Genomic DNA, 21,563 nt, shown 5'->3' with positions numbered 1-21,563 from the left:
TTTTAGAGGAAACTTGGCTGTTGAATTGAACTTGGAATGGATACAAGCAAGGATCTCCATAAAAGCAACAGGTGCTGTTTTCTCCCACCCTTCTTCTGCTAACTTGCCAGCATGTGTGTAGAAACTTCCCTGAGGGAGCAGAATGTAAAAATGGTGGCTCACATGAACGACTTGCTATTCTAGACTCATTTACATGGTACCCTTGGATATTTTTCTCTTCCATGATTTAACTGTTGCTGAGAAGTTGACATACTTGCTCCAGGAACTATCAGAAGATACAAGCCTTCTAGAGTTGCAACAACTGCCTCCCCATAGAGATTCTTCCAAGGAATCTTCAGAGTAAGTTTATCTAAACAAAGCAGATACAGTCACATCAAAACAAACATCTCACTCAGTGCTTGCTCCAAAGAACACCTCCAGCATTAAAGAGCACTAGTCCTCTATCTTGATGTCCTAAATCCCTTAGGTTAGGAGAAACCATATGGACATGAACATTTTATAAACCCTTGAAGTGATAAAATACATACACAGGAAACATAAGCCATGATTTTAGGCAAAAAATTGCAGTCTGAATCAGAATACTTCAAATCAAAACCTAAGATCATGACTGAAGTTCAATTCACTGGGATGAATATGACTTTCCCAGGAAGGAGAAGAAAAACTACTACACATATATATATATATCTCCTACAAATGTTTCATGTGAAAAAGCAATGCTGACTACCAGGAAAAGAAAATTACAAAAAACAAAAATCTAAGAGTTCCTGAACCTTTGGCATATTTGTCAGCTTCTCTGTCTACACTGAACAGCTCCCTTGAGCGTGCATGTCTCCAGGAAGAACCTCTCAGATGGGCTTTTCATATCAATCTGTAAAGTTACACAAACAGGGTTTGCCAGATAATATCAATGGCAGTCAAGTTGAATTTCTATGCCAGTTTCAACAGTGATTAAAATTACACTTAAGAAATCTTGATAAAAGAAATTCAGGGGCAAGATGGACCTTACAGCCTATATTAAAATTTCCATTGCAATAGTTGTGTTGGAACTAAAACTTACCTATCTGACCAACTTTTATTCTAAAAGGTACATCCAGTTCACTCTGTAAATGACCAAAATAAAGTATTAAACAGAAGAAGTAGTAAAAATCAAATTTATTTAAATTACATTTGCAAAGTACTTTATTTACATACATAAATTAAAAGCTACTTCTTTTCTACTGGAAAATAGAAAAGGAAAAGAAGGAAAACAGGACAGCAGCAGATAGGCAAACTAGAGGAAAAAAGAAGAACTGGACCATATCATATTCCTTTGATCCTTTCTTTGTCCAGAAAGTGTAGGCTACTTCTCTAGAAGGGGTGTTCAATACTGACCCTCTTGTAATCACTTGTGCATGGGAATCTAACACATTGCAATTGTAAGGCTGTCAGAACCATCCCTTACTTTATGTTCTTGATTTGGTCTCAGCTCAGGTCAGTCACACACATGACTCTGCATTTTTCTACATCAGAACTGCTGGAATCTGAATCAATCCCCCTAAGAAGGAAAGGTGTGTACAAAGTAACACTTCTTTCCTTTCTTAGCTCCTAGACATGAAGATATTTGTAGCAATAGATCCAAAGTACAACAAAGCCATCAGGAATGGAAGAAATGGACAAGCAAAATATGAAACTTTCAAATAACAAAGAGAAGCCAGTGAACAGGTCATATAAACACCCAATGTGTTTTCAATGCACAGAAGAGTAACAGTTCTCTTTAGTAAAGTTGAAACACATTAAATTTTGGAGTAAGAGTCTCTCAGAAGTACAGATGTTCATTAGCCAAATTAAAGAACATGAAAATTAGCCAAGTCATTTGTTTTTCCAGACAAGAGTATGAGGACTTAAGGCAAGTTACTTCTCGTTTTTCAACCACAGCTTTTCTCTGTTCCAGTAAAATGAGCAAAATTAGAAGGAGTTAACCAAGAACTTACTTCCTATACCAGTCAAAAAGAACTCAGTGTATCCTTCAGTGAGACTACAGTGAGCAAGATTTTATCCTAAGCCTCAGTCTTTAGACCCCTAAAACCAATTTGAAGTTATTAAGATACTTACCAATGCATTCTCCTTTATTTGTAAATTGTCAAGAGCCACATTACCTGTTTAGAATGGAGAAATACAGAAAAAATTACTTCAAGTATTACTTACATTAGAAGAAGAAACACAATGACAATCCTACCAAATACTTATGAATAAAACCTGAAAACCTTATTCCAGTTACAGAATAGCACAATAAATGTGCTAAACTGGAAATATGTAATTCTGTAACTACAAATATGTAATTTGTAAGAGCCACTAAACATGGGTTAGAGAAAAAATTTCAGTTGGAAGAGATGATAAAAACATCACCAACTCAGACGTCAACATGTTTCTACTCTATTAAATACACCCACAAGATTAGGAAGTCTTTCTTATTACTCACTTAGTGTGAATGACAGCTGCAGTTCTAGCAACGTAGGGTAGACTTGGACAATGGTATTTTGTTTTTCATGATTTCACATCAAAGAAAAATCATGAATCACAGAGCCACAAAAACACATGCCTGTTTTCACAAACATTAACTTTTCCTGACGCAGACAACGTAATAGGATTTCTAAATGAAACACTGTCACAGAATCATACCCGAGGAAAGCCCATATAATATACCTCCTAGAGCTTTAATGTCAGATTCCTTAGAGCTATATTCCAGTTGAAGTATAGGTATTGACATTGCATAAATGCTAAAATACGTACAACCATGACGAGCAAAAATAAGGTGATGACCTACCTAGGGAAGGCACCTAAACCAGCCAGCTTCCCTAGGCAGCACTTCAGCTGCTTGTCTGCATGACTCCAGCGGAGCGAACGGAAATGTTTTGATACATCCACCGAGAACAGCTACTCCACGCACCTGCACTATCCCGGCTGTTTAACACGCATTATTTACACCGATAACTGAAATAAATACACGGCTGCCTAAACACCGCTGTTGAACACGCATTGTTTACACCGATAACTGAAATACACGGCTGCCCAAACACCGCTGTTGAACACGCATTATTTACACCGATAACTGAAATACACGGCTGCCCAAACACCGCTGTTGAAGACGCATTGTTTACACCGATAACTGAAATACACGGCTGCCCAAACACCGCTGTTTAACATGCATTATTTACACCGATAACTGAAATAAATACACGGCTCCCCGAGCACCCCATCAGCTGCACCGGCACCCCGCGCTCCCGCCAGCCGGGGCACTGCGCCATGAGCCCGCCCACAGACCCAACAGCACCATCGTGCTTCCACCCAGCACCCGAGAGAAGGAACAGGAGAGAAAGCAGGGGGTTTATCGCTGCTTTCCTCCCTCGAAGCGCTCCGAGGCCAGCGCCGTGCGCCCCTGCCCCCGCCCCACAGACCCACGCGAGGGAGGGGGCGCCAGGGCCGACGGGCACACAAGGAGCGACGGTGCTCCAAGGGAGCGGGGACTGTGCGGCCGCACACCGACCGTCTGTCCGTCCGTCCGTCCGTCTCGGAGGGCCGCGGCCCCGGAAGTCGCCTTCTGCTCACAGGGGGCCGCCAACCCACCGCCCGCCCCTCAGAGGGGTCGGTTCTCCCACGGCCCGCGCACCCCTCACAGGGCAACCGCGGCCAGCGAGACCCTATCCCCGGTGACTCCGGCGGCCCGGGAGCGGGAGAGGGAAGGGGCTCCTTACCCCCCCATATGCCCAGCTTGAGCTGAGACTTGTTCAGGTTCTCCACATAGTCGCCCAGGAAGCGGTTTAGCAGATCCGCCACCACAGATTCCAGCACCATGGCGTAGGCGGCCCCTCAGCCGCGGCCGCCGGCTGGGAGGGGAGCGGAGCGCAGGGGAGGGGGCGGCGAGCGCGGCGTGACCCAGCGCGGGCGCGCCCCCGGCAGTCAGCTGACGGGGCGGGGCGGGGCGCAGCCCAGCGCCTGCCGGGGTGCGGAGGTGGGGGGCGTGGGGGCCCTCGGAGCGGCGGAGCGGAGGCAGTGCCGGGCACGGACAGACCCGGGCCGCTGTGGGGGATCCCGGACCCGGCGCTCGGAGCCGCGGGGCCGCACGAGCGCGCGGAGCGGGGCGGGGTCGAGGCGGCGGCACACGGCGCCCCCTTGCGGCGCGGCTCCGTGGCCGCAGCCGCGGCTCCCCCGGCGCTTCGCGGGCGAGGAGACCGCGTGAGGGAGGAGCGGCTGATGGCACCGTCCCGGCGCCGGCACCGCGCCCCGGCTTCTCACCCGCAGGCACCGTCCCGGCACCGCGTCCCGGCTTCTCACCCGCAGGCACCGTCCCGGCACCGGCACCGCGCCCCGGCTCCTCAGCAGCCCCGGGGAGCCGTGCGGGTTAGGCTGGCGGGGGTGCGGGGAAGGCGGCCGGCCCGGCGGCCCTCAGGTCCCCCTCAGGCGGGTCCCGCCGAGAGCCGCTCCGGCACCGCCCGTTCGCCTGTGTGGGCCCGCGGCGTTTGGGGCCCTGGCGGTGCTGGTGCCATCCCAGGGCGAGTTGTTCACGTCAGTTCAGCTGGCATTGACGGGACCGAGGTGTGCTCACAGTGCCTTAGAAAACTATTTCTGCTTTTAAAACTGCTAATTAAACTGTTTAAACGGTTAATCTCTATTTCTGCTTTAAAAATTGCTAATTAAACTGTTTAAACGGTTAATCTTGCAGTTCAGGAAGGTCACAGAGGAAGTAAAGACAAATGAGGAAAAATTCTCAAAGCCCAGATGTTTTGGAGATAATAGCATTGCAGAGAATGTATGTAGGAATGCTGCTCCATGTGGTGAACCTGCAGGTAGCAGCATCAAGCCTGGAACAAATTTTCAAATCTCGGGGGTGCTAATCTCAAACTGGTTCTGTAAAGTCATTCTGAACTCATAGGAGCTCAATTATTCATGGAAGCACAGCACTCGGTAGCTCGAAACGGCACATTCAGTCTAAAAATGTATTCCAGAGAGTAGAAAACAATATTAGCAATAGGATTCACCCTCAAAAGTATGTGAAAATAGATCAACACCACATAAATATGACACGGTGAGACAAATATTGCTTTAAATAGCGTTCAAATGTATTGTGGAGCTTAGTGCAAGCAGAATTTACAAAACCACAAAGCTGAAGGAAAATATTTAAGTTTGACAAAGGAAAGGTCCATCAGCAATTGTTACCACTCAGGTTCTGTTACAGCCTGTGTTTCAGGCTTGCAAGCTCCCTCTTGCTGCAGTTAAGGTAAATCCAGAGAGCTTTTCTAGGAACACTTATATATATACACACACATATATTTATGCCTACCTTTATGCTCAATTTATTTGTTTAATTGTTTTGTACAGCCTTGGCTTTTTCCATCATTGGGAAGAGACAATGGAAGAAAACATGTCAGGAAATTGTGGATAAACCTCCTGCTGCTGTTCTATTAGGTAATGAATTTTCATTTGTGATTTTTAAAAATGAAGTTTTGCAAGATTTTAATTTCTGTGTATACAAACCACAGCTGAATAACTAAAGCTTAAGCAAAAGTACTGGCTAATTTGGGGCAGCTGTACATCAATTTAAGAACAATTGTGCAAATCAATGGTAGTAAATTTTCTCTGTAACAAATATAAAATATAGCCAGGGTGATAGATATATCCATCTTCTACTTCATTTTTCATAACGGTCATCATTTCTGCACAGAAAAAAAAAACCAACAAAGAAAAGTTAATCACAATTATAAAGAGTGTTGAAAACCACAAAAAGTAGTTTTTATGTGGTTGAAAAAATATCCTGATTGATAAAGTGATATTCTAAAAATTATAAAATCATCTTGTTTGAGGAAATGGCCTCAAGTAGCCCCAGGAGAGGCTTAGGTTGGATCCTAGAGAAATTTCTTCAGGTTACCAAGCATTGGAATAGGCTGCTCAGGGAAGGGCTGGAGTATCCATCCCTGGGGTGTTCAAAGACCTCTGGATGTCACTCTTAGGGACGTGGTTGAGTGGTGGCCTGGGCAGTGCAGGGCAAGAGGTTTGACTCTATCTTAAAGGTCCTTTCCAACCTAAATAATTGCATGCTTACCCAGAAAACAAAGGCATAAGATGTAGTGGATCAGAAATTGCTCCTGGAGGAGTGTGATTTAATCTGGAAAAGATCACCAGGCAGTCACATTGGTGTCAGATATTGTCGTGAACGGCGGGAGAAATGCGACACACCATATGCATGAATAGCAAATCTTGAAGTTTATTGAAAACTCACACATATTTATATTGGTGTTAATGAAGCTTATACATATTGCAAAAGTTGAGCTCATTATTGGTTAAAGCACACTTGGATCAACTACACCTACTTCTATTTTCTAACAATTATTTTGCTTCTATGTTTGCATTCTTCTAACTTCTCTACTTAAAATATCTACATTTTCTGGCAAGCGATTTTCTCCCCTGTCCTCCCGTTTCAGAGAAAGTCACTGTGACCTTTGTTAGTGATTAAACACTAGTTGCTTAGTTCTCAGCTTGTTTCTCTTATCTTTATCCATCAGTATCACATCGAAATGTCTTTTCTCAGCTAACTAATTATCCAAAAAGCTCTCTACAAGATATCCCATTTTAGTAAATACTACATCGATTTTTAAAAATAAAGGGAAAATTAAATGGAGCTGAGAATGGAAAACCTGTGAGCAGTTTTATTAGATATTTTATCAACCAGATGTGTGGTTTAAATACTGCAATATTACTTGGAAATAAAGACACATATTATTGCACCTCTATCACCAACAATCCTTTGTTCATCTGCCTGAGCCTCCCTGCAGATAGGACAGCACTCAGAGGTGACTGATGAATTAATGCTGCCCTGTCTAGAGGCAGGTGCCATTCCTGGTGTGTTCTCAGTGAGAAAGGCAAACAGTCCAGAGGGGGTGGGGAGAGAGGGAAACAACCCCCAAAGCCCTCAGCCCGAGGTGTGTGACGTAAGGGTTCTGTAGCTAGGAGAACAGATCCAGGACAAACAGCAATATTGGTATTTGCCCACCACTCATTGAATACACAGATAATGGTCATTCTTCCTGGGGAAAACCCCAGGCACTCTACTTGCCTTTTCCTAAAGATTGGTTTGATAAATATGAATTGAATAATTAGCTTTACTCAGGTGAAGTCATCAAAACAAGTTTTAGTCGCTGTATAAAGGCTTCTTTTATACTATTGCAGCACTCTGTTAAATAAGAGGATCTGATGATTCCATCACTGCACTAATTTACTAAAAATATATAAATACAAGATTGTGACACTTAACTTCATAGGTGTGCTATTTTATGTGGCAAGGTTTGATCAAACTTCTTAGGGAAACCTTTACCAAAAATATGAAGCCTAAAAAAAGACACAAAATCTGCATTGAAAGTATCATTTAGAGCTTCAGTTTTCTGAATAACTGCAACAACCAGTATCTGTTTAGAGTTGCTTGCTACACAATCTTGCATACATAAATATATAATATAGCCACAGCAGTTCTGTTCTGAGGTGGGTACATAGGTTGAAAGCTCAATAGCCAAGCTTTCTTCTCCTGCTTTACTGCATTAATATTATAAAGCCTCAGCTCCTGCCCTCTGACAGTTGGCAGTGAACAGATGGCAAATTTTATCCACTGTACCTCTCCAAACACAATGTATGCCTATTAGCAGCTGGGAAATCAGCCAGGTAATGTTGCATGGACTCTCCTCACAAAGTCTGCAGAGATAAGAGGACTTTGTGGTGAGTTAGATCAGGTTGCCAAAGCCCAAAGTGTTCAGATAACTTTAAAAAATCTCCAAAAACCAATTATGCCCCAGCTTCTCTGAGCAGCCAGTCCCTTGAGGACTCTGATTATGAGGGATGTTTCATTCCTTCCAGCTACTGAGGATTTCCCTTGTCACAAGTTTGGATTGTCACAGTCTCTATATAAATAACTATATACTTAAAGCACATCTTTTTGGACCTAACAAATGAAAGAGATCAATATTCATGTTCTTGCCAATTTGTCTGTTCTAAAGAAAAGTTTAGTATACTGTAAAATAGTAATATTTGATACTGGAGTTAGTCTTATTTATCTTTTTATTTTAAATTTTTATAATAACTTCATTTTGCACTGGTTTTAATCTTTTTTCGAAGTACTACACAGGAGATTTCATTAGTGCTGAATGCACTTGTAGACAATAAATGAAAACAAAAGGTGCTTAAACAGTTATGTCAAATACTAGAGTAAACAGCCAAATTACAAGGGCTAGAGTAGCAAAATAGTGAAAACAACTGATACTACTTAGAACACTGCTAACAATTGAGATGTTTCTTAGGAATTTTTGCAACACTCATCTTATTAGCAGTAAGTGAACCCAACAGATTAAGATATATTCAGATGTCTGATGCACTAAGAAGATGCCAACACACAGCAATCTGCTTTCCCCTTTCCCTTGTAACAGCTGGAGAGTCTCAGTTCTCAGTGGAAAAGAGCTGACATCTGCAAAAAGCTGTGAGACTGTTTCACTGTGTGTCCTTTCTCTCTGTGATCCAACAATAAAATATAAAACTTGCTGTGCACAAATATATAAGAATTAAATGATATGCAAATAGAAGCCTGTCTTATGAATAAAAATAACTTCAGTCATCTGCAGAAAGCCCAGTTCTGTTTCTCAGAATAATTTTAAACCAGACATGTTGTCTAAATCGGAACACAATGATTATATTTTTCCTCCTATAAAAATGCCACATCTGTTTCTAAATAAATAAATAAATAAATAAATGTGTACCCATTATCCTCCAAGACAAACCCTGCATAAAATTATCCTCACTGGCTTCTATAAATACGTTTTCAGAGAAATCTAGATTTAAAAAATTGGAATTCCCACTGACCTTAGTTAAAAGTCTAGACCCAAAGATCTTTACAGCTTTCATGTGATTAGAAAAAACAAGGCCAGCACAGTGTAAACACCACATGGTATGAAATAATGCTGTACCCAAGATGATGACAGCTCCATGGCCAGTCTGACTGTGACACGTGGTTTTCAATAGACTTTGAAGAATCATTTCCTTTATCTACTGCACCTTATCAGCATCTGAAAGATTCATTACAGAATCTGTATTTATCTTAGCAGTATTGATCACATGCATGTCATATCAGCTGAAGTTTGGAATCTAAATTACATTGCTGTATTTTATCCTGAGCCAGGGAATCTTCAAAAAGCACCTAAGTTCTATCAGAAGAAGAATCTAACTTAATTTTTCATGAAGGCTTTGTCTGACAGAATTTTTGAGAGTCATAGCTTTTTGTTTCAGTGATGTGCTGTGAAGATGAAAATGCCACTAATTAGGTAGAAAATTGGTTGAAATAAAAATTAATATTTTAATGAATATGCTGCCTTTAAGTGGGGAACAAAGCAATAGGAGTCTAGTCTGGACAGAGCATATTTATTTTAAATTATAACTCTAAATTCATTCATGGACAAGGACTTGAATTTCTTCATTCTGGAAGCACACATAAACATCTATTAATCCAAAGCCAAGCCATTGCCCTTCCTAGAAATTTCATTTTTTTTGCACATTCACTTGGACATTGGAAGAGTCCTCCAGCAAAACCCACTAAGTCATAATGAGAGAATTACAGTCTTCTGAGCAGCTTTTTAATGCCAAGATGTTCTTTTTCTTCTTTACCCTCCTGTACACTGGCTGGGTGCTTCCAGGGGTGCAGAATCTGCAATTCAAGCTGAACTTGTGGAGGCTGCTCCCAGTGGGTCACACGTTCTCCAGAGCCTGCAAGGCCACACTCAGGAGAGGGTGAGTTGCTGGGTTTGGGGATCACCTTTCCACACACCTCAGCAAGATTGCAAAGACTGTCATTTCTCATTACAGAAAAACATGGTCTTTATATTGGCACTTCATTGTTGAAACTAACTTTCATATGGGAACTAACTTTAAAATGGCATTTTTAAAGCTTATCTAAATTCAGGGTTTATTGTATTTCAATTGAAGACAAGTACAATTGCCATTCCAACTTTATTGTTTTATATGCATAATCTGGGTATTTATTAGACCAGGATTCTCATATAAGTAGACATGTAGCCAAATATAAGTAGCAAGTTATCAGTTATTCCAGAAGTGAGGCACTTGAAGGTCACAACATACAACATATTTAAATACTTGAATTCAAACACATAGTATCTGCCCTTAAATTCTTCAGTTCTTCTCAACAGATAAAGAGATACTAAGCAGCTCAAGCCTGATTTTAAGACCAAAATCTGCCTCAAATTTCACTCTTATATTTGGCCTTCCAATCTTCTCTGGGACTTCAGTATTTTCTGGCTTTTTGTAACTTTTAGATACTTAAAGCTGTAGCCAAGAGTTGCAACTTTTTTCCCCACAGGCAATGTGACAGTGCAACACTGCCACCACCCAAACAGGAGATTCATGTAAGCATTGATACTGCTCTGGTGAAATGCTGACTTTACTTCCATTGGAAACTTTACCAGTGACAGTCCATAACATGGTTGTAGATGTCAAGTTTGACACTCAGATTGTGCTGAACCCATGTTTTTCAAGGCTGCAATACAACAGTGCCAAATCAGAAAGTGGCACTGGAGTGTCATGTCACCTCAGCAGAAAGGCTCCTTGTTTGGTACAGCTCTCCTACAAACTAGTGCCACTTCCTTTTCCTTGTCCTTCACTTCATATTTTATTAATAGAATGCTTTCCATAAAAACAGAGAGAAAGAAATGCCAAAGAATTGAGTTCTTTGGCAACATCCTGCTGAGGTTGATTTTTTTGACAGTTCTAGCTGTATCCCAGTGTTTGTGACCTCTTAGGTACAAAGGGGATTGTCCCCACAGCCTCCTGTATGCTGCTTAGGAAGCAATAAAGGCAACCTAGAGTATACATTAACTATTTGTAGAAAAGACTGGAAAAACAAACCCTTAATTTTCAGAATATTACACAGCCCTAAATGCCAGCATTCAATATGAAGCTCTTTATAGATTACCCTGATTTCTGAAGCTTGCCTTTCTCATGAAACATTAACCCTCTGCACATTCAGCATACATGACTTGGAAAGGCTGAAGCCTATGGATACAATTGGTATTTGAAGTTACTGTACATATTGTAAGCAGTCACTTATCAGGAGGAAGCTATTTAATAATACCTAATAAAATAATAGCTTAACAAATACCTTTTACACGTGATTGGGGTTTTTAGGTGGAAGGTTGTACTTGGCAGATGAGAAAGAAATCAGGACCCTCTGCTTACTGTGTTTCTACATCTTTATTGTTGACAGCAGGAACCACATGTACTTTTTCCTGTGTTACTATAACAAAGAAGTACTGTGTTATAAAAACATGTACCTGAATGAGGCACTCACATGCTGTGCTGCAGTAGTCTGTGCAAATCAGATTATTGGAATGACAAATCTCTTGGTTTATGCATTAAAGAATGCAAAGCAGTAACCCTGAACTACAGACACACATCAAGTTGCCTTACACATTATACCAAATCCTAGTCACATAAAGGGGTTAGCTGCATGGGCACAGGGATCTGTCTGAATTCCACTGCTAGATCAGACAGCACTCATATTCAAACCTTCCTTTATTTTTAATCTCAGTTTAACAATCCTTTAAATACCAAACGAAATATTTTTGATCCAGCTGGCATCCTACTTCTGAAACTTGTCACCAGCATGAAAGGGGCCCACCCCCAGTCTCTATCAGAGTTTGCAATGATCCTTCCACTGCTCCAAACTCCATAGGAACATTCTGTGTGTACTTCTGCCATTAAAATGGTCAAATCTGAAGATGACACTACTTCTCTTGAGACCAAGAAAAATATTTGGAGTCAGTGGAATAATAATGATTTCCATGACACAACAGTTTGGCCAATAATCACATCAAATTTCATTGCTTTTGAGAACACACATTTTTGAGAAAAGCCGCTTTAAATTATAACAGTCTCCAAGGCTGAGATATCAAGAAGTAAATAAAAATGTTCTTTGACACATAAGCATTCAAGGTAAAGTCACTGAAGTGTCCTGTCACCCACACCCTTGAACTCTAGCTGGCATTTGTCAACAGAGGGGTCATCTGAGAGAAGCACCATTGCCTGATTTCCCATCTCATTTTAACAAGGTGATCTGCAGGAACAGATGTATTTCTTGCCTAATGCCCTCAGTCAGCTGCTTTTACCTCTGAGGTAAAAGTTATGCAGGAAGGAAAACACTGAGCAGATGGGTGTGTTTACAAGGGAGTTAACTGTGTGCAGAAGCACCACTGTTTCTGGGAATCAGTGCAGACAGAAAAGGATAAAAGCATCTCATAATTAATTAAGGCATCAGTCAGTTCAATCATATGGGAGTTTTTCAGGCTGTGATTGGAAAAAAGGTTTTTTCCAATTTTTCCACAGTTAATGCTAATAAGCTGTATAGAAATATATTTTTTCACTTAAAAATATTTTGTATAGCACTAGCTTTTACTGAATATATAAGAAGCACTAATAATATGTAACCATAGAATTTAGACTGGGATTTGAATAGTTCAAACTCCAAAATACAACCCATTTATGTACTGTAAAGAGAAGACATGGCAACCTAGGTACATTTACAGCAGTTTAATTTGTACTTTTTTTATTAAAGAAAATGGGTTCAGATCACACAGAAACTCCAAAAGTTCAGTGGACACAGAAGAATAATCTTGACAAACACAATTGGCACATAAATTATTTAAAAAAAAAAAAATTTTCCAGTTACCTACCCTAAAATAGATCATTGGATTCTTTCTGAGATTTTCATTTGTAGCATAGAGGGATGAGCACCAGCTCTGAAGAGGACATAAGTTGAAAGATTTCCTTGGAGAGGACTGGGTTCCACAGATTGTGTCCAAAGTGCACAATTAACCTGACTGTCAGCTAGTGCAGAAAAACTGGTTAGTAGAGACAGTCCATAATTAGCTGAAAAGAAAGCTCAGCTCATACTCCTGTTGATTAAATTGAGATCAAAACAGAGTGATCTGCAAGTTGGCCATATTGATCTAGCATTGTTAGTCCTGAGGCTGGCCCAGAGATGAACCTTTATGCAAAACCATTGGCAAGCTTTGTGCTCGTGTAGGTAAAGGCACCAAATAATGAAAGGTGAGCAATAGCTCTGCAAGGCAATGAGATTTTCAGGAGGAGGGGTTGGAGCAGAAAATGGCAAAGGGCCTGCTTAGATCTCTGTAGTTCCTTTACCCTGGCTAAAGAGGCTTTCTCCTCTCTTGCAGTCAATCCCTTCATGCAGCAAACCCTGGCCCTGGCAACCCCTGGTTGCTCAAGTCCTCTGTTCCAGACAGGCCTTTACCAAAGGGAAACAACTCCTGTTTCAAACAGGGGTAAAATGAACAAATTAACAGGAACAGGAGTAAAATTAACAAATAGCCATTAACAGGAACAGGAGTAAAATTAACAAATAGCCATCCTGCTCTTTGGTAGGCACATGCTTTGATTGCATACTGTACCAGATTTATGACTTCATAAAGCTGTGAGCACACGATCTAATCTGAACTGTCATTTTGGTTGGATTATAATATTGCTCATTCTAGTTTATAGTAGCTGAGCCTATGTGATGTGCTTCTGTGATGCTAATGTTTACCCTTATCATTTAAATAATAAAATAGGAAAAAGCACACAGAACTGGATTATGTCTTCATATTTAACAGCCTTTTGCAAGTTTCTCATGAAACACAAATTAGGACTTCTAAAAACAAAGGCCTTCATTAGAGTTGGCACCCCTTGTGAAGAAAGATGAATTAAAATGTATCCACTAGCATGAGCAGAGGACAGGTGAGCACATTGTACAGGAGAATAATAGAAGAGCTTGACTAGCAACCTGAACAATGACAGGGATACAGCTCAGTTCTTATGGCTTCCTTTTTGGTGGAAGTTAATTCTAAAACCAGAGTTTGTGCTCTTCTCAATTTTTATTATTTGGATCTGATTATTTTTTAATGTTTCTTTACTTTAACAAGGCTCCCACTCCTGTTTAGCTACACCAGTTTCTTTGTGTTGTAGTCTTTTTGAAAACAAATTGGATAGAGGTGCATACATCCAAGTCTTTGATAAGAGTTCTTTAAATCCTCTCTGCACAGCTTACATTAAATCTCCTTTCAGAAGCCTCTTCATTTGTCTTCTTTTATGTATTACTGTAGTAAATCATGGTTTTCCTCCTCCAGGGTTGGTATTTGAGTACATTATGGTCTCTACTGCAAATCACAACTATTCATCCACTATTATGTATCTTGCATACTGGTTCAGGAGTATGTCAGGACTGATTTCTCATGCTGTGGGTCTCTGGCTACTTGATGAACCAAGCAATTACCCTGCCTTGTGTCCCAGCACAGCATTACTCAATATGTCCAGGCAGCTTGAGTTTCCCAGTCTCACATCTGTTATAATTTCATGGTCACCATTTGGATTTTATGAGATGATTTTACTTCAACTGCTCTCACTTCAAGCACAGCATTTCAATTCATAGAATTTCAGTGCAATTCACAGAATTTCAGTGTTGTCATATACTTAGCAAAGAAAATAAAATTTAAAAAATAAATTACACACAGAAAGAAAGAAAAAAATTAACCACAAGACTTATCAATTTTTATAACCTAAGAGTAGAGTTTGAAATATTTGGCATAGACTTCTTGCATGCTCACCCATCCTTAACATGTTTGCAATATCCTCTGGTTGCCTTTTCTTCACTGTGAGCTCAATTTGTCCCTGAACTGCAGAGCTTAGCCATGAAAATTTTCTGTTCTCTCCTCCATCAGGAATGCTGGACGAGCACTTTCCTGGAAGATGCTTATGAATAACTCTGTTTCTAAAGCAAGCAGGAACTGTCAGGTGCTAGGGTGGTTCCTTTAGGTCCTGCTAAATAGGGTTGTGTCAGTATTATACAATTGAGAGAATTATTTCTTTTCTTCACTAATAATGCTCCAAAACAGTTTCCATGCAGTTTTACCTAATCCAAGCTCTGGGCTCTTAGCTCTGTGCCAGCACAGAGTGAGGGGGAGGGTGTGTGCCGGATTTCCCAGATTTCCCAGACCAAGCAGCCTGCTCAGCACACGGCCACAGACAGCAGAGTTCAGAGCACCTCCTCTGTTACCCTCCTCCTCTTTTCTCAGCCCTCTGTAACCTGAGGCTCTGTTTTGAATTGCAGCAGCATAATCCCCACTCAGACTTCCGAGAAAACCAAATTGTGAGCAAGAGCTGTGTGTCAGCTGGGGCTGGACAAAATGAGAAAGAGAACCTTACAGACAGAGGCAAGATTGTTGAGATGGAGAATGTCACTTCCTGGAAAGGCATAAAGATCTAAATCAAAACAGGGATTCAAGGATGGGAACTCTGCAGCTCTGAGGGTGAGCTGGTACCAGGGAACAAGAGAACACTGTTTTCCCCTGTTGCTGTCAGGTCCCTGCCAGCTCTCCTTAGCCTGGGAACTTGTCAGTCTCAACTATGTGCATAAGGCAACAAATAATTGCTTTGTAGCTTAAAGGTGTGTGTATCCTTCTTGCACCACCTCTTTCTACACACTCAGTTGCCAAAGGCAAATGACAGAGAAGAATGAGGCCATCCCCACTATGCCACAGCTGCCAGCATGGCCAGGATGCCTCACAAGATCTCTCCCTGAATGAGAGGGAGACATCCCATCATACTCTGCCTACAAGCAAGGGGAAAACCTGTTGGTGCTGTGATACATGCAGACAAACTGCCACTAGATGGAAAAAGCAAAATCTGTTCACTTGCAGCAAATGCTGGGGGTGGGGGGGAACCAAACCACAAAATTAATAGAAACCACTAAATAAACATCTGATCATCATTCTCACCTACTTCTATCTGAGTATCAAGCTTTATGGCCTGCCTATTTATCAGGGCCACTGCCGAAAAGACCTCAATCTCCACATAGTGGGCACAGAACGTGGAAGCACAGAGCAGGAACCCCACTGATGCTCAGCAGACACAAGGTTACAATGAGAGCTGCTGTTTTCAAGTGTGATACAACTTTTCAAAGAGGACCCCAGTAATTTTCCTGCTTTCCTTGTAAAGATCCTTATTTACCCATGTGACTGTGGAACTTTGTTGCATTTATCCACAAGCCGAAAGGAAGTAGAGATTAGTTTCTAATGTCAGACAGCATCTGAGTGTCTGCCTAAACCAACACAAACTGACTGCTCTGTAATCTCTCAGTAAATTAGTTTTTCTGGGACTGGAGGAAATGCCAATAAGCTTAAAAACAGGAAGCTGAAAATAATGCAGCAGCAAAATGATATCATTTGTTTAACACAGTAGGGAGGAAAATTCAAGAAATGTGGTGGCCATAAGGTGGCCACTTTTCCTTCAATTTGTTCTATAATTTGTATTTGAGAAATTCTTCAATGAATGCATGTAACCTGCAGGTGTTCATTGCCAACCAACAGCATTCATCAGATTTCCTCTGGCTCAAAGTGACTGCCTTGGCTGCCTTCCCCCATCATCCCCTGCCCTTTGATCAACAATTTCCCACTCCCAATATCCTTCAGAAACAACTTGGGAAGCTTCTGCTCCAGCAAAGATCTGGCTGATTCTATGATGGTAGCAATCGTGTTAATGTTATACTTTTGAAATAGATTGTTTTAAAACACTTTTCAGAAAACACACATTAAAAAATAAATTAACCTGGGATATTTTATCCTCAAACCCTGGTTCTGCTGCTTGAGAAACTGCTGCTATTGTTGATTTTCTTACCTTGACCACTGCAGCTACAGTCCCTCCAAAATCTCCATTGCTTTACCTCTTCTGCTAGGTTGACTCTCTTCCCTCTTTTGTCTTCTCAGAGCCCCAGTTCTCTGAGCTGTTTTCCTGCTGAGTCCTTGGCCAGCTGGGCTGGTCCCCCCCAGCCACCCCTGTCTTCCAGAGCCATGACCACTCCTGCAGAGGGCTGCCATGTCCTGCCAGCTCCCTGAGGTGACCCCTCCCTCCTCCTGGTCTTCACTCCTCCTTCTTATCATACATCCATTAGGTTCCATTAGCACAGGATCAATGTAAGCACAAAAAATACAAGCTCTGTGCTGGGCCCAGAGCAGCTTTGATGGGCAAAGTCTGACTCTGTTTGCATGCATGGGCAAAACAGCCTTAATTACTCCTTAGAGTTCATGTACACACAGCTTGATCAGAAACAAGAAAAATTAATCATTTTCTCACTAAAATACAGCCTGAGGTTAACATCCAGGTTAGAAAACATGAGACCAAAAACTTGGGATTTGACAAAGTTAGCAATGACTGAAATCCAGCTCCAATGACAAGACATATCAAGCAACCTAAATAACCAGCTTTATGAGCTACAATTGTAATCAGCTTCCTAATGTTTCTGGTACCTCTTCATTACCTGTACTTCTCTGGAGCCATTTTTCAAGAAAAGTTATAAAAATAATCTGTTTTCACAGGTTATTTTTACACAGCTGTTTAGAGCATGATAGGTTCACCTGGCAAAAGGATGTTAAGTCAGCTTCACAAATATTTAATCAAGCTCCAGCACAACTTTGCTCCTTTCTATAAAGGCAAATATCTGTGCCTCATGGTAGCTGTAGTTACATCTTACTGGAGAAGCATCCAGGCTGTTCTCCCTTTGGGTTCAACACTTCCTTCCTAGAACTGTGATCAGCTAAAATGCTAACTGCAGCTTTCTAAAGAGAAAATCTACTCTTGCCAGGATATTTCACTGTCTTGGTGAGAGGTATATAGGTTTTCAGGAGTTTAAGGTGAAGTGTTGTTTGGTGAAGTTCGATTTTTTTATTATCTGAGAGTGCTGAAATAATAACTCTCTAAAGTTCATTACTCTTATAATATATTTACAGAAATGAAAGGTCAGAACTTATGTCATGAGATATATAGCTGTTGCCCTTCTTCATGAGGTGTAGATTTTGTTAAAGCTAATAAAAAACAAATCAGAAGAGATCTGAGCATTGCATGTTGCTCCTCAGAGAGCTTTCATGTTGTTCCTCAGAAAGTCTTTCCCAGAAATACAGTGGGATTTTTAATTCCAGCAGTGAGTTCCACTCAAAGAATGGTGATTATTAGTGGTTTAGGTTGCATGTATCAATGTTCAGACTTAATTAGATTGTTGGCTATGGCTGCCTGGGTATTTGCATCAGTGTGACTGCAAATGAGCTCTCTGCTTCAACAGATGGTGGAGTTCCAGCATGGAGGCTGTTTCACTGCTACACTGAACATGTGCCAGACTTGGAAATAGAGGGGACCTTGTTCTGCTTCAACCTCAGCCTTGTCCAGCATCATGCAGTGACACTTGGAGGTCTTTCAAGAATGTGTGTCCCAGGCCCTGCTAGAGCAGATAGGAAAAATAGCTGAACTACTGTACAGCTCTGTGCTGTTTGAAAGCTGCTCCTATGCACATTTACAAAGCTGCTGCTGGATAATGAAAGGACATTTGAAAACATCTCTTTCTAAAGACATGTATGAAATATATGTTTTCCCACCACTAAGTGAAAATGAACAATATAGTAGAAAAAGTAAAGATGGAATTTGCTTTAGGAGAGTACCAAGAAAGGAGGGAAAGGTAAGCAGTTTCTAATAGACCTGACATGCTTGTTAAACTATTCCTGTTACTCTAATTCACTAAACCTTCACTAAACATTTTTCTGTGTCACTTCAGAAGTCACAGTCAACAGCTCCTAAATGGATCACTAGGGGCTGGATCCCCTCTGCTGAGTTGCAGCCATACAAACCCAGCTTCAGGGCCAATACATTACCTGCTGCAGGCAGGTGTTTGGCAATTACTGAGATAGGTAAGTAAATTACTGATGAGTTAATACAGGAAAAAGTGCTAAAAATAGCATAGGATCCCTCAGGCTGCAAAACACACCAGATGATAGAATAGACCTGTAAAACCACCGGTGACAAAAGACAGTGAGTAGGGAACAATTGTTCTGTGTTTCTTCCAATGAAAGACCTGCAGATTGTCAAATGAAGATAATAGCTAACTCAAAACAAGGGGAGACATTCTTTCACATAGTGCACAGCTCAAGTATGAAGCACTTTGCTGCAGGAATGAATGTTTACATAAATTCCAAAGACTCTGCAAAAAATTCTTAGAGGAGAAACCTGTCTGGCATTTTTAAACACATCAAAATGAGCTGCATATCAGAAAGCCCCAGAGCAACTTCTGTAGTCTGGGTTGTGTCACCAGATCTGCTCTCATACTCCTCTGCCAGTCACTGTTGCAATATCCTGCCTCAACACAACACTGCACTTCAAGAGCTCTGGGTTCCACCAGGGATGTGGCCCTGCCAGTGATCTGACAGCAGCATTTGTGGGCAGTCCACCACCATGGACTGGGCTCCTTGTGTGGGGAGTTCACTTGCCTGTGGCTTGAGCTCACCACATCTGTAGAGAGAGAGACAAGTTTCTTCCTACTGCTGTGTTTATTTCTAACAATTTGCTCAAACATGGACTTTCACCATTGAAATGCAACAGCATGAATATGTAAATAATAAATCCCCGTCCAAAAGTAATTTAGGAAGACGCCAGGTACCTTATCTGTGCTCTTCAGTTGTGTCGTGACTTATCACAGTTGACATTTCAGTAAGGCTGGAGGAGCAGATCCAAATTTGAACATTCGTAGGGAGAAGATGCATAGAACAGCTTTGATGTCAATAGAATGTCAGTCCCTGTCGACTTTGTTCAGATTGAACTTAATTGCAGGAACTGCATTAATAGTCAACACAAGCCATCTGTTTAAACGTGTGTTTGGAAAAGAACTGCCATGTAACAATAAACATGCTCAACTGTTATGACTCACATATCTGTTCATGTGAAATGAGGATTCGGCAACTTCCCTGACAAAAACCTTCAATTACAGGTTTAAAGTATTTTTATATCAAGTTAATTTGTTTTCATGGCAGGTCCAGTGATCTGACTGTTCTGAGGCAGTCTGGGAGGTATGGTCACTGCTGAGCTGATGGACCAAACTGTTTGGCCAAGCTTGCCTCAAGAACCTGTTTGGTAAGTCAAAGCTGCACCAAGAAACATCAGCAGCTCATGGCTAACAGGCACAGAGTTACAGTTGCAAAGTCTTCTTCAAAACATTTGTCCAGGTGCACTTGGAGGCTGGGTACTGTGTCCCAGGCGTGAAGCAGCTGATAATTCCAAAGCAAACCAAGTAAGCCTGGTGGCCCTGGCAGACTGGCTGAGTTCCATCTGTACCCACTGTGGGATCATGAAAGGGATAAGAATTCACCTTGATTAAACATTATACTGAGCCCTGATCGTGCATGGGGGGAAATCTGCCCTCTCCTCTGCAGGCCAAAGCTGCTTCAAGCAGCTGACACACCTGAGCAATTGTGTGGTTACCCCCTGACACTCCTACAATGTGGGATCACCTGAGCAATCCAAAATATACAACCTTCCATTTTATCTGTCAGACTGACTAGGAAGAACAGACTTTCAGCCCTTTGTTCTTTCTTAAAAGTAACAGCTAATATGCACTTACAGGAGTGAAACAACCTGCCATTAGCTGTTACTTGTGGTGTCATTTCCACGTAAGCTTTGTTAAATTAATCATTGCAATGCACTGGTACCTGGACTTATTCAGCAGCAGCATAAATTGTGACTCTGCTTTCATACACACTGAGCAGGGACATAGAGTCTGGCTGTGTGCTTCCCTCTCACAGGTACAGAGTAGAATCCTGTTACATTATTGGCACACTTATGGGTACACTTATGGGTACCTGTACCCAGAAACTCAGAAACTGGAAGGGGTGGAAAAACCCTATCTAGTCAAGTCACATCATGAATTAGCAAATCCAAAATCTTTCCTCACCTGGACAGTTGGCTTGACATCACCATGGCCTTGGTTTTTTTGCTTTGTTTTAACCTCTAGAACCATTTTAAACTACTGGGAGATATAAATAGGTGTCTTATTTCCTAAACTATTCTGTTGCACAAATTGCTTGTTCCAATGAGGTGCAATGCTTCATTAAATTAGGAGGTCAATAATTGTGTTTTATGATGTACTTTAATATCACCAGTTTCCTCAGTCAATGTTTTCTGCTTCATATACCTGAGCAAGTCCTGCTCTGCTGTGCCAATGGATTTCGTTAATGTTTATATTTCAGTAACAGTGAAGTGGCCATGGTGTAAAAGAAACCTGTAGAACTAGAGTTCTGTGTAGTGTGCTGGAGTGCTCCTTTCCCCTTACATCCAGTGATGTCTCCTTTTGTAGTTTCCAGGAAATTTGGCAGCACAGCCTGTGTTAGTTTAATCATGTGAGGATGGCTAACAGGTCTCCTCTCACCTGCCACTACTCAGTGTGTAAGAGCACCACGAGCAAGCCAAGCTGTGGTGTGCTGCCAGCTCTTTCCAAATCAGAGAATTCTTACCCACATTCACAAAATCAGTCACCAGGGCAGTGTGAGACATGGAGGTGCCAATTCAGTAGCTTTGCAGAGCCCAAAATGCTCATGTCATGGAATATGAATTAAAGTGGGGGTGATCCCCAGCTTTTTTATGATGTATCCACTAGAAAATGATCTTTTTCTGATTAGCTG

The 21,563-nt window shown here is 41.5% G+C and overlaps 1 protein-coding gene and 1 long non-coding RNA gene across 5 annotated transcripts in view; one reads left to right on the top strand and one right to left on the bottom strand.

The window, feature by feature from the left end:
* VPS13C (vacuolar protein sorting 13 homolog C) overlaps positions 1 to 3,957 on the bottom strand; it is a 77,284-nt gene extending 73,327 nt beyond the window's left edge. For all 4 annotated transcript variants that reach the window (XR_011681497.1, XM_071442016.1, XM_071442018.1 and 1 more), the window contains exons 1-4: positions 3,732 to 3,957; positions 2,092 to 2,135; positions 1,058 to 1,100; positions 254 to 349 (exon numbers count right to left, since the gene is read on the bottom strand). Coding sequence is in view for 3 of the 4 variants with exons in the window: in XM_071442016.1 (XP_071298117.1) it covers positions 254 to 349; positions 1,058 to 1,100; positions 2,092 to 2,135; positions 3,732 to 3,831 (283 nt within the window). In the remaining variant the exon portion in view is untranslated. The remainder of the gene's footprint in view (positions 1 to 253; positions 350 to 1,057; positions 1,101 to 2,091; positions 2,136 to 3,731) is intronic.
* Positions 3,958 to 5,249: 1,292 nt separating this feature from the next.
* LOC139596625 (uncharacterized) lies at positions 5,250 to 19,708 on the top strand. Its single transcript, XR_011681376.1, has 4 exons — positions 5,250 to 5,442; positions 9,702 to 9,795; positions 10,382 to 10,427; positions 18,185 to 19,708. It is a non-coding gene; the product is annotated as an uncharacterized lncRNA (long non-coding RNA).
* Positions 19,709 to 21,563: the final 1,855 nt, after the last annotated feature.

Source organism: Agelaius tricolor, unplaced genomic scaffold (assembly GCF_023055355.1).
Source record: "Agelaius tricolor isolate 1412-34295 unplaced genomic scaffold, bAgeTri1.0.p SCAF_16, whole genome shotgun sequence".
Taxonomy (NCBI): domain Eukaryota; kingdom Metazoa; phylum Chordata; class Aves; order Passeriformes; family Icteridae; genus Agelaius; species Agelaius tricolor.
Note: the sequence above shows the minus strand (reverse complement) of the source record. Positions and strands in the feature narration are given on the sequence as shown.